Source organism: Brassica napus, unplaced genomic scaffold (genome assembly GCF_020379485.1).
Source record: "Brassica napus cultivar Da-Ae unplaced genomic scaffold, Da-Ae ScsIHWf_100;HRSCAF=175, whole genome shotgun sequence".
Classification (NCBI taxonomy): domain Eukaryota; kingdom Viridiplantae; phylum Streptophyta; class Magnoliopsida; order Brassicales; family Brassicaceae; genus Brassica; species Brassica napus.
In genome coordinates this window covers 1-13,493 of record NW_026014442.1, presented here as the reverse complement: position 1 = coordinate 13,493, position 13,493 = coordinate 1, and the positions used below count along the sequence as shown (strand labels likewise).

Here is a 13,493-nt window from a genome sequence, read left to right as displayed (position 1 = left end):
ATTTTAGTTCAGAAAAATATTTTCTGTGTTTCAGAATAGTGTGCGTTGTTCCACTATCTGGTATACAAATATCTTTAGTATTGATCTTGGTTGATGTTCCATTTGTAATGTCCATTTCTGAGACAAACAAAAAGAATTAATCATAAGATAATAATATTCATAAAATATTATACATCATTAGGAAACATTAAACGCACAATAATTATACATAAGAAGGTGAAAAGCACACAATAATTATACATTAATCTTCCACAAACAACAATTATTTATGGTATAATTGTGGAATTTCAAGAGTCACATGATGGGCATTTAAACTTCCGTGATAGCGGTCTCCTCGAAATCATTCACAAAGTCAGACGCATCAAGGTGCGTTGTACCCTCAGAGTGTTCCGCAAAGTTTACTTCTTTTTCTTTCCCTTTGACGGACTCCTTATATAGAGCACAAAGGTGTGCAGGGGTACGACATAAACGAGACCAATGTCCCTTAGTACCGCATCTGAAACAAGCTTCTTCTCGCTTCTGGGAGGTATTTCCTTGGTGTTCTTTGCCCTTAGGGGTTTGTTCAGAGCGGACCCACTGGAATGACTTCCTATCTTTTGGATTGTAATTTTGTCGTCGTCCACGGTAGTTTTGACGACCGCGACCGCGAGCCCGAAAGGTATTATTTTCCCTTAGTGGTTTCTTCGCATCTAATGCGTTTGCTTCAGGAAACGGTTTAGAACCAGTTGGACGGGTCATGTGATTCTTGATCAGAAGCTCGTTGTTCTTTTCTGCTATGAGAAGAGCTACAACCAATTCCGAAAATTTGGTATATCCCCGCAATCTGTACTGTTGTTGCAGGGTGATGTGGCTCTTGTGGAATGTGGTGTATGTCTTCTCAAGCATTTGAGATTCGGTGATCGTTTCACCACAGTATCTCAATTTAGCCACAATTCCTAACACAGCAGAATTGTAATTCATCACTTTGTCGAAATCTTGGAATCTGAGACTCTGCCATTCATCCCGAGCAAGTGGAAGTGTTATGTCTTTCTGATGATCAAAACGATCTTTCAGAGACTTCCATAGCTCTTTAGGGTCTCTCATGTTGGCATAGTCATAAATAATACTTTCATCAAGGTGTCTTCTAAGGAAGATTACCGATTTAGCCTTTTCTTGAGGCGTTGAAGTATTATTCTCTTTAACGGTCTGGGATAGACCAAGAGATTCAAGATGAAGTTCAACATTTGTAACCCATGAAATGTAGTTGGTACCAGTGATGTCTAAAGCTGGAAATTGGAGCTTCTCTACTTTTTCCATTTGTATTTCTAAAACACAAAATAATAATTTTATTAGAAACTTCATAATTTAAAAACCGTTTACATTAATCATACAAGCAATTACAAGGAGAAGCGATGTAAAGAAAATTAAACCGATAATCATCTTAAATTCACTCGGAGTAAATTCTCCATCGAATAAACCATAAATAGAAACACAAATAAAAATGGCACATAAAAACAAAAGTGCGCGAATCATCTTTCTTGAAAAATCGGAGGAGAGCGATTTTGAAATTTTTGAGAGAAGATGAAATGTTTTGGATGATGAAATGAAGTGAAAATGAGTTGTATTTATAGATGAAAATTACTGTTCATGACCGTTGGAGAAAGGGGAAATTTTTGAATCATTTTCTTTGTGACCGTTGGGTTAAATCGAGTGCACCAAAAATTAGTCTGAAAATATCGTATTAAACGGTCAATCAAATCTATAAAATTTCATAAAAGTGAAAAATTATGACAATGAAATATTTATGTTATATGACAACAAATCATGCGACGGCTCAGCCGATCAATGCAGAATAATAAATAAATTATACGGCGGCTCGGCCGACCAATTAATAATAAACAGAATATAAGGTGGCTCAGTCGACCAATAAATAATAAACAAGATATAAGGCGGCTCGGCCGACCAATAAATAAATTAAATTACTAGTAAATAATATAGGCGGTATTCCGGCCATTATAACATGATATAAATAATAGTAGAGGCGGTATACCGACCATTATAACAGGGTATAAATGATACAAATAAATTTTACCGAATCGCAGAGTGATCGTGCTGATAACGTGTTATGAAATAACTTATAATTTATAGTATCGAGAAATTTAAATAAGAGTAGAATTTAATACCCGTATGAAGTAAATAACACTACTATAAGTGAGAGAGTTTATTATAAGTAAGAAGAAGAAGATGTAATGGTGTACAAAAGAGTGAGATGAGTGATGGTATTTATAGTGATCAACAATACATAAAATATCAAAGATGGTGCTTGATTTGGTAAATGAGTGGGTGATCATAGTGCTTGATGAGTAGATGATCATAATGCTTGATGAGTAGATGATCATAATGCTTGATGAGTAGATGATCATAGTGCTTAAGTTGGTAAAGGAGTGGAGGATCATTTCAAAGTTTATCTTATAACAATGACTTATATATTTCCTAAGAAACGGCATTCTTCCCTACTTTAACATTTTGACTCTAATCTCTTTGTCTCCACTAGGGCTGGGCAAAAAACCCGGATCCGAAAAACCGAACTGAACCCGATCCGAAAAAGTAGTATCGAACCCGAACCGAAATTGATTAAATATCCGAATGGGTTCAAAATTTTGGTATTTAGAGAACCGAAACCGAACCCGATCCGAACCAAAGTATTTCGGGTACCCGATTATATCCGAAATTGATTTATATACCTATATATATTGATTATTTCTAGATTTAATATATATTAAGAACATCAAAATATATAAGATACTTTTAACTTATCCAAAATACTTATAAATATATACAAATAGTCAAAAGTAACATGTCTAAAATAGCTAAAGTGTACTCAAAACACCAACAATACTTATTGATTCTCAATCCAAATATTCAAACCAAACCAATGTATATGTTAATTTTAGGTACTTTGACATATGCTATTCAAATTTATATGTAATATATTGTTTTGTTTATATATTTTGAGAAATTTAAAGTATATAATGAATTTTAAAAATTTAAAAATAATTTAAATGGGTTATCCGAACCCGAACCGAACCCGCAAAGATCCGAACCGAACCAGAACCGAAATTTAAAAATACCCGAATGGGGCTGAAATCTTTGAACCCGAAAACCCGAAACCCGAATAGATCCGAACCGAACCCGAATGGGTACCCGAACGCCCACCCCCTAGTCTCCACGATTCACATCACAGTTAAAAGAAGAAAGAAAATCTATCTCTAGTATCTCTCTCTTTTGGTGTGATTATTACAGAGGGAGAGAGATGGAGAAACGAACAAGAAGAGTAAAGTTCACGGAACATTGTACGGTCAAACCCGTGCCAGCTAAACCATCCAACGGCTCTCCGAGAGTGGTCCGAATCGCCTTCACTGACCCTTTCGCCACTGTCTCATCTAGCGACGAAGAAAACGACAAGGTTTGTCCGACTCCGAGAGTGAAACGTTACGTTGAGGAGATCAGATTCGGCGAGACCAAACCCTCCTCCTCAAAGCCGGCGAGGAAAGCTAGATGCAAGCCGGAGAGAGGTGGCGGCGAGAGAAAGGCTGACGTGTCGGATCCAAGAAAGTACAGAGGCGTGAGGCAGAGACGGTGGGGATCCTTCGCGGCGGAGATAAGGGATTCTTCGACACGCATTCGGATTTGGTCAGGGACTTTCGCTACGGCGGAGGAATCGAGCCGCGATTCGACTCAAAGGTCACAACGCTCTGACGAATTTTCTGACTCCTCCTCCTTCGCCGGGGGAAACGCCGCCGGTTATCGATATGAAAACGGTTACCGGATGCGATTCGGGGAGCCAGAGCCTCTGTTCTCCGACGTCTGTTCTTCGAATCAATGTCAAAAGAGGAAACAGAGTATAGAACGGAGCTGGAGACGGAACCGATCGATCTGGCGGCGGAGGTGAAGCCGACCGTAGCAGAGAGTATTTCTGGGATTCCGAGTTTCCTCCGGAGCCGTTGTTTATGGATGGAATCGAAATCCATAAACCGTTTCCGAACCGGAGGATTTCTCGTTCAATTTGAATGAAGATTTCGATGCAACTCCATGTGAAGTCGACGATTTTTTCGAGCCTGATTAATTTTTTAAAATTTTGATTTTTACTGGTTCTGAGATTTTTGTGACGATATTGGCGGGGATGCATCTAGACCGTATGCTTGCTTTTTTTCGTTTATTGACGTAGACGGTTCTGATAGGCTAGACGCTGAAGCGCAAGAATTGCTTCGTTTATAATTTTAATGGTGTTTCAAGAAGTAAGTACTTTAGTTAAGATAAAAATGTCAGTGTCTGTTAAGGTTTTTGGCCCAACATTTTCGTTATTCGCTTGTCTTAACGTGAGGAAGCAGAAGAATATACTAAGTGTTTATAATGTTCACTAGATTCTGACCCGTGCACACATGTGTTATTTTTTATTTTATTTTTTTGTTTAAAATTTGTTATACATGATCGAGTGTATATATTTTTGCCACTTACCAATATTTCATATATATTTGATAATATTTTTTTATTTGTGCAAGTTAATAAATATTAACCTGTTGTTTTTGTTAATTTATTTTAAATGAAATAAAATATTATTTTTTAATTTTTTGCATTAGTTTTTCCATGAATTATCATTAATTTATGAGATTTTATTTCTTGAAAATTGAACTCTCGACTTTTTGATATTTGTCTAAACTAAATAAGATAATATTAAATTTAAAATTGTTTTATATAATATATACTATATTGATATTTCCAGATTATCAAAAACACCATCAGTTTTAGAATTGTAATTAATTAATTTTAAATATAATGACAAAATCTGTAAATAAAAAAATTACAAAAAGTATTTAATTTATTGTAAATATAATGGTTAAATGTGTAAATAAAAATAAATATTAAACGTGGTTCAATCCTAAGCTTTTTTTATTTAATCATCACTTCATGGATATAAGTGGAACAGATTTGGAAAAATTACATGTTTACCACTTTTATGGTACCACTTTTCATTTTTACCACTACTAAGGAGACATTTTCATAAATACATTCTTCAAGACTCTTATGCCTTTGTTATTTATATATATAATAAATCAATATTTAAATAAAAAATAAAAAAGAAATAAAAAAATAAAAAAAATTTTGAATTATACTTTTTCAAATTCGAATTTTTTTATAAATTTTTCTTTTTGAAATTTTTTTTTCAAATTTCTTTTTGAAAAACGAAAATTATGTTTGAAATTATTTTTTAAAATTTTTTTAAGTATTTATTTATATATTTATTAGAATCCTAAATTTCACATTCCAAAAACCCTTCCCCACCCCTCAACTCTAAACCCTAAGTCTAGATTAGTTAACCCTAAGGGTATAATTTTTTTTACCCTTCATTAAAAGTGAGGGTAAAAGTGGTTAGTGTAAACATGAAAAGTAGTACTATGAATGTGCTATTTGTGGTAATTTCTCAAGGAATTTTGAGTATTGTATAATTTTTAATGGACATCTAATAATAACATTATATAAATAATTATATTATGAAATCAAATCATGAAAATTTAATGAAAATATATAATTTTATCTATTTAATTGCTAAACAAAATTGTAACTATACTTTGTTATTTTTTTTTAAAAAAAAATTAACCACTATTTTAGAATAAAGTACAAAATTGATGTATGCAATGACTATAACACAATTGTATAGTTATGCAACATTACAAATTCAATACATTTATCAAAATCTCTTACTAATATTTTTAAAAAAATATTATACACAAACTTATAAATTAAATTTTTATAACATATAAGAAACAAATTACAGAAAAATGTAACATATTTACACAAAAAAAAAAAAAAAATAGAAACAACATTATACCCGGACTTGAAGCACGGATTAAGATCTAAAATAGACTAATACAATTACAAAGAAAAGACATATGTGTATATAATTACAAAGAAACGAATATATGTTGACGGGTCAACTTTTAAATTGCTATTGTTTTATAAAATAAATTTTGATTAAGATTTAGACACAAATATGATTACACAAATGGTGAAGGCAGATCAAAGACCTAATTTCTGAGTTGTTGTATGAAGATGTATTAGTAGAAGCTTCAGAAACAGAATGTTAGATTAAAAAATGGAGGAGAAAGAGCAACATAATTATGAATCATTTTTCTCTCTCTCTTTTTTTTTTTTTTTAACAATTTGAGATGTTGAAATAATAAAAGTGTAGAGCAAGCTGGGATGAATGAAAGCAAACAAATTGAAGTACTTATCTACTGTTGGTAATCCAGATATTTTATGAATGGATGCATGCAAAACCAAGATTACACCTTTTTATTAGCTTAAGAGTCCTACTGACAAAGAGATACCAAAGTGTATTTACGAAAAAAAATATTTTAAGACATGCGCCTCCCATAATCCATCCACCTAGAAATCCACCAAAACACATAAATATTAGTCGTGAAGAACATGATCATAAAAGGTGGGATCAATATTTACCATAGTCGGGTCGGGTAGGGTCGGGCCGGGCCGGGCGATATAGTTGGTAGTGGGCTTCGAAGAGAGGCCCAACGGTATACATATATATATATATATATAATTAGAGACAATATTTTTCTAAATTTGGATTCTGCGGCAGTATAAAGAAAAAGCAAACCCTAAACTCCTCCTCCCCGGGCTTCCACCATGTCCTTCCTCAGGCGCATTGTCCAAAACCCGACCTTATCGAAAGCAGTTCCGGTGGGGAAGGCGATGATCCCTTTCCCACTGGGAAGAGACCCTTCGTCACTCCCAAAAATAAATCCAAACTGCGACGACATCGACATGGATCGCCGCCCAATATCTCTGCGCTACCGAGTAACAGCAATGCTCGGGCTGTCTAATCTCGACAAAGCCGTCGAGTACTCTCACCACGCTGTCTCTGAAAAGTATCGTTTCAAAAGAGACACTGTCTTCATCTGCAATTCAGTAATTGGAGCCATGTGCGACGCAAAACGTTACGAGGAAGCCATCTCTCTGTTCAACTACTTTTTCAACGAGTCTCAAACACTCCCGAACATGCTCTCTTGCAATCTCATCATCAAAGCTCACTGCGACCAAGGCTGTCTCGACGACGCTCTTGATCTTTTCAGTCACATAGTCATAGACGGACGTTTGTCTCCAGGGGTGGATACATACGTGATACTCACGAAAGCCTTGGTTGATGCTAAAAGACTCGACGAAGCTTGCGTTTTAGTGGCGTCCATGGGGCGTTGTTATTTCATGGTCTACGACGTACTCATTCGAGGGTTGTTGGATGCAGGGAGATACGTAAAGGCTAGCCAAATAATCGAGGAACTGAAGAGTAAACTCCCATGGAGAGTATATCACATGGCAATGGCACTCTATAAGGTATCGTTGATGGAGTATTGGTTCAAGCAAGGCAAAGATGAGGAAGCTATGGAGATATACAAGGTTTTGGACATGTCTGAACAGATGAACGATATTGTCGGAAATAGGGTTTTGCGAGTTTTGGTCGAGCACGGTAAGAAAACAGAAGCTTGGGAACTGTTCGATGAGATTATAGGATTCTGCTATCCCGACACGATTGGTATAGTGATGAAGTCTTTTAGTGATGAAAAGACTATACCGTTGTCGTGGGCTAGTGAGACGTGTTATAGGACGATCATCGCGTGTCTATGCGAACAAGGAAAGATGTCGGAGGCAGAGGAGTTCTTTGCAAAGATGTTTTCAAACTGTGAGGAAGAGGAATTGATGGTGGGACCTGACGTTTCAACATTCAGAGCAATGGTCAATGGGTACGTTATGGTTGGGAGAGTGGATGATGCTTTCAAGATGTTGAACAAGATGAAGATTTCAAATTTAAGAAAGCTTGCTATTCATCGAGCCACATAATTTTGCTATTTATTTATTTATTTATTTATTGAACAAAACTTAGGGTGAACTTTTAAACTTAGGATAAACTTTTAATAGAGGTGAATTTAAAGGTTCACAACGAAGTTTTGTTCGATACTCATTTTTGATAATATGTTCACATTGAGAGCAAGACTAATAAGATTTTATTTAGTTAGACCATCATTAACCCTGATACTTAGTGGGTTTCTTAGGGTAAAAAGTGATAATCAGAAGAAAAGAAAAGATGTATTACCGATCCTTAACTGGAGTGTTTGGCGATCGATTATTAGTGGAGTTTTAAACCCACGTGTCAGCTTTCTAGTTAAAGTTTTTTTTTTCTATTTTCTTTTCTTTCTTTTTTTTCTTCTCTTTCGCCTCTCCATCTTCTAGTGTTCTCCGTTCGAAGGAAAGGGTCGAAACCCATCGAGCAAAATCAATGGGCAGAAGAGAGGCGTCGTTTTTTTGCGCTCTCTCTCTACGCAGTAATTGAGGTGACGAAGAGGAGACGGGGGAGAGAATAGATCATGAAGGAAACCTCACCAAAATCTTTCGAACTTCCTCCAGAGATCATCAGGGAGATTCTCATCCGATTACCAGACAAATCAATTGTAGGTTTGATTAAGGAACTGAAGGAATCAGCTGCTACAAAGTTCAAGACTTTCCAGATTCCTGTTGATTGGATGCTCGAAACCATTACCGTTGTCGATTCTCAAGTACCCGTCGGAGACGAGGTCAATTTGCATTGCACGAGCTGGAGATTCGCGGTGGAGACCAACAACCTCGCCCCGTGGAGCACGATTCCGGCGGAGTGCACCGACTACGTCAAGGGCTATGTCACCGATCTTGAGAGAGTCTCTGAAGAGGCTTCCGTCTTTGCGAGCACCGTCATTTCTCCGCCGGCGACGACAAGGATGCGTGGATTTTCGACATCGATGTCCAATCTTCCCTATTACATCGACCATGGCTTTGGGTACACGTTTCCTCAATCTCAAAGTTTAGTTTCTTAATCTTGTTACTCGCTACCAAGCAATGTTGCAGGGTTGAGGTGTTTGATCACTCAGAGTTCGATAAGTGGGTTGAGAGAGGAGTGGCACCAGCTATAGCACCAAGCTTGAAGCTTTATCAACGAGTTATAGATTTGGGGTACAGAGTTTTCTTGCTTACAGGGAGGAAAGAGAGCCACAGGGTTGTCACTGTTGAGAACCTCATCAATGCCGGCCGTTTCCAGAACTGGGACAAGCTCATTCTCAGGTATACCTAATCACAGAAACACATTTGGTGTAGTAGCTCTTTGATCACGCTTAGTATATGTACTAATCGTAATGGTTTGATTTAGCTAGTTACTTGTGGTCACTACTTACTATTTGATTGGAGTAGTGTGATGAATGAAGAAGATAATAGAAACAGCAATTGTTATGGTCCCCATTCTTTGATTAAAGTGAATTGTTGCTGGCTGGCACAGGCAGGACAATGTAAGAAGATTGGTTTGTCTTCACTCTATTATTGTGTTTTCTGTTTTGCGTGTTTACATGGTGAAAGTTTGTGCAAATAGAAATTTTGGAATATGGAAGTTTGTATTCAAGTGTGTAGCGTTTACAAATGTGATTTTCAGATAAAATTGGCGTCTGTGAAACTAGCAGTGAAGTATATGAAGAGAGTATCTGCAGAGCTTGAAGCCAAACTCTTAATAAATCTGTTTATTTGTTGTATGTTTAGTTCACAGGAAGATTTGATGCAGAGACAAACTTGTATATATTCAAGGTAATTCACAAACTTGTATAGATAGCCTTTGTTCTTCATTCTACTTCGCATGTTCTTCATTCTTATTCTATCTTGTAAACAATCAAAAACAATTTCTTAACCCTTAATTAAGAAACTAGCAATGGAGGTTAAAAATTAGGTGTCTCTTAACTTAAGGTTCCTAACTAACATTTATTACTAAAAAAATCATTAAGAGATCCTAATGGGTTCTAGGGATAATCATGCTCTTACATCTGCAGTGTTTTTTTTTACGTCACAAAGTACATCTTTTTTAGTTATGTTATGTTTTTAGTTTTAACTATAGGTGTCTTGCCCACTTGCGGGCTTAGTACTCTTACAAAAATTGTAAATAAATATATTATCAATTTAAAAATCATTATAATAAATTATTTTCTGATTTTGAATCATGTAATAATTAATTAATTATTAAAAAATTTGATAAAGTTTTTTTTCCCCGTAAATATCCTTTATTACGTAAAATAAACTTGTAAACATTCATATGTACATAAAACTATATAATATTTAATTATAAAATATTACGATGTAAAATATCTTTTGATAGGTAAATTTATATAAAAATTATTTAAGAAATATCGTATGAAAAATAAAATTTATATTATTGTTCGAATTAATAATTTTGGCCCTTAAACAATTTTTTAAAAACTTTTTTGTTAATTACATAATTTATTTACTAATTAACTGATCCCATTTTTTAAAATATTTTAGGTCAAAAAATGTTTATCGCATAAAAACCTAATGTTTAGACCGAAGAATCTCATGCTTACTATTTGGTTACAATGAAACTATACCAGCTCGGTTTTATATCATGATTTATCAATTTAAAAGTTAATTATGGTTATGAGAAGTTTACATTCACGTGTCAATCCTACCTATCTTGGATAATTTTTTTTTTCTGTGTTATTTTGGTTAGTGTTCGATATAAATATTGATTTTTGAATTTATTCTCATTTTTTTGCCTCAGATTTAGAAAATATTTAAGATTCAAAATTATTAAAGAGATACATACTTAGGTTAAGATTTACGCCTTGTGCAGAATAGTGATGTCAACCGAGAACCTGGACCGCGGGACAGGCCCGTTAAGGCTTGGGGCGGGGCGGGTTTGGGCTGTATATTTGGTATCCCGCAAAATGGCGGGCCTCGCGGGTTGGTACTGTGTGGTATTGGGCTCAAAGCGGGATGGCCCAAAAGAACCGCGGGCAACCCTAAAGTCCTGCACCCTCTTGCCTCCTCATTTCATCTGGAACCTGAAAAAACAAAAGAGAGAGAGAGAGAGAGTGAGAGAAAGACGAGTCGCCGACAGAAGAAATGGAGATTCGGCTACAGAGAAGCCACAGTTACTCCATCTCGGCTTGTAAACTTCACAGATCAAACTCGCATCTACAGAGATAAGCCTTTTCACCTCTTCTTCTAAGTTTTGCATGTAATATTTTCAAGTTCTTTATCCATCAAACTCTCTGCCCTACACCTCTAACGATTTACTCTTGTATAACATGTTCAGGTTGTTAGCTACCTAAGGAAAGAGATCCGTAAGATGCATGCAAGATCCAAATAGATGTAAGATTCTCTAAGACTCCTCCTTGCTCAAGAAAAAGAGATTTGATCGAAGCTAATAGTTGTTGTTTGAAATAGAGATTCGCTTTGTTACTTGTTTGAAATAGAGATTCGCTTTGTTACTTGATGTAACTTCTAACTTCTAAGCGAGTTCTAACTTCTAAAATTGGAATACTACCATGAAATTACATATGGAAATCATTAATGTAATATGTTTTTTTGCTGCGTTGATGTATCAGAAAATATTACAATTACTGCAAGTTTAGAATTGTAGTGGAGCGCAAGTTACGTAAAATTGAATAGTGAGATTTTGATATCATTATGGCGATTTATTTGCAAAGCTGTTTGGATTCTGCTGCTGCTCTGTTTGGGTGTTTAGCTACTTCCACGAAGACCATTCTTGCTGAGTCTCTTCTTCATGGTTACAAATTTCACAGGTCAGTGCTCCTTGTTGTGTCTTCATTGGAGTGATGTTACTTCAATTGCACTAGATGGTCATGTGATGCCATCTTAATCTTGATTGAAAATGTGATTGATGTATCTCTCTTTCCGGTTAAGAGTAAATCACATGAGCTTTTTTGGGAAGTTAACCAATGAATATTTGTCTGCGTAGGAGAAAGATTTGATTGTTCTCTGTTCTCTCTTTTATGTAGCATAAACACAGTATACTACATGTCTCCTTTCGCCACCATGATTCTCGGGATACCGGCACTATTACTGGAAGGCAACGGGATTATGAGTTGGTTTGAAGCACACCCCGTCTCCCTGGTCAGCACTCATCATTATATTCAGTTCTGGTGTGTTAGCCTTCTGTCTCAACTTTTCCATCTTCTACGTCAGTCATTCATTCCACAACTGCAGTCACATTCAACGTAGCTGGAAACCTCAAGGTAACAAAAGGACAATCTTAAAACCCAATAATCGTATAAGAATGCTGTCTTGAGAGCATGGTTCATGTACTTTTGGCAGGTTGCGGTGGCTGTATTGGTGTCATGGTTGATATTCCGTAATCCGATATCGTGTATGAATGCTGTTGGACGTGGGATCACGCTTCTGGGATGCACATTCTATGGATACGTGAGGCAAAGTCCTAGGACTCCTCGCACACCAAGAACCAAGATGGAGTTGCTTCCTCTTGTTAATAACGATAAACTCGAAGGCAAAGTCTGATCTCCGACCAAGATAGAACTTTAATAGAGAACTAACATTTTGTCTTGTCTTATTTTGGGATGGTAGAAGATAATGATTCTTCTTATTTTCTATATCTCTGTGATATGTAGAATCTATAGTCTTATGATAAGACTCTTATCTAATACAATTATCATATACAAATTCATCACACACAGTGCTGTCTGATTCTGAAACTCATTTATAGGTCTAACTAGATATTAACCCGCACATCCGTGCGGATATATTTATATTTTAAATTAATATTTAAAATATAAAATATGTTATAAAGATATATATCTAATATCAATTTTATGTATATAATATTTATTTTGAAATTTATATTTGTTGAAATTTGTTTGATGATATTGTACAAATCATATATTAATGAAGTATTTTTGTTTATTTATTTAAAATGCAACATCAATATTAATAGTTTAATTTTAAACATTAGTTTTATATGAATTAATAAAAAAAATTATTAGCTTCTTTGTTTAGAAATTTTTATTCTCAAAATGGTTTTATGTGAATAAATTAAATTATTTTTGTTATATTTAAAATATTATTTTATTTAATATATTATATTTCAGTTTAATGTTTTTAATTTTACTAAAAATATCAACATAAAATGTTACAACCAATAAAATATTATTTATTTTATTTTATATAAAATTAATTTTGATAATTTAAAAAGAATTGGGCTATACTATTTAATTTTAAAATTAGTTAATGGAATATATAAACAGTCAAATGATAATTACCTAATGACAATATATTTATTTTTCTTAGAAAAATGTTATTGTTTAGATGTACATTGTTTTTGTTAGGAGAATATCATATATGAGTAATTATAGGATGTTTAATTAAATTTCTAATGAATTGTCTAACATAGACTTGTGTATGGTAGATAAAAAATAAGACTATTTTTAATAGAGCAGATAATTTCACAGCAGTAACATCTAACCAAGGCAATTATGATGAGCAAGCTTTTCCTCTAACTAAGTTAGACTCATCTATATTATTAAAAGAGAAGTATCCATTAAATTATCCCTCAGTTTTTCAATTTATTTACAATCATATGCCATTGAGTAATAAATTTA

At 34.6% G+C, this 13,493-nt stretch overlaps 2 protein-coding genes and 3 pseudogenes across 2 annotated transcripts; 4 read left to right on the top strand and 1 right to left on the bottom strand.

Annotated features, from left to right (window-relative positions):
- Positions 1–309: 309 nt before the first annotated feature.
- Positions 310–1,296, bottom strand: LOC106435895. Its single transcript, XM_013876831.3, has one exon. It carries the CDS (start codon positions 1,294–1,296, stop codon positions 310–312), a length of 987 nt encoding a protein of 328 aa, XP_013732285.3.
- A 1,766-nt stretch (positions 1,297–3,062) lies between these two features.
- LOC125595237 lies at positions 3,063–4,465 on the top strand (annotated as a pseudogene).
- Positions 4,466–5,938: 1,473 nt separating this feature from the next.
- Positions 5,939–7,893, top strand: LOC125595231 (pentatricopeptide repeat-containing protein At3g60960, mitochondrial-like). Its single transcript, XM_048771141.1, has one exon. The coding sequence runs from the start codon at positions 6,685–6,687 to the stop codon at positions 7,891–7,893; it is 1,209 nt and encodes a 402-aa protein (XP_048627098.1). The 5' UTR covers positions 5,939–6,684.
- A 410-nt stretch (positions 7,894–8,303) lies between these two features.
- Positions 8,304–9,692, top strand: LOC125595232 (annotated as a pseudogene).
- A 1,305-nt stretch (positions 9,693–10,997) lies between these two features.
- On the top strand, positions 10,998–12,457 carry LOC125595233 (annotated as a pseudogene).
- Positions 12,458–13,493: the final 1,036 nt, after the last annotated feature.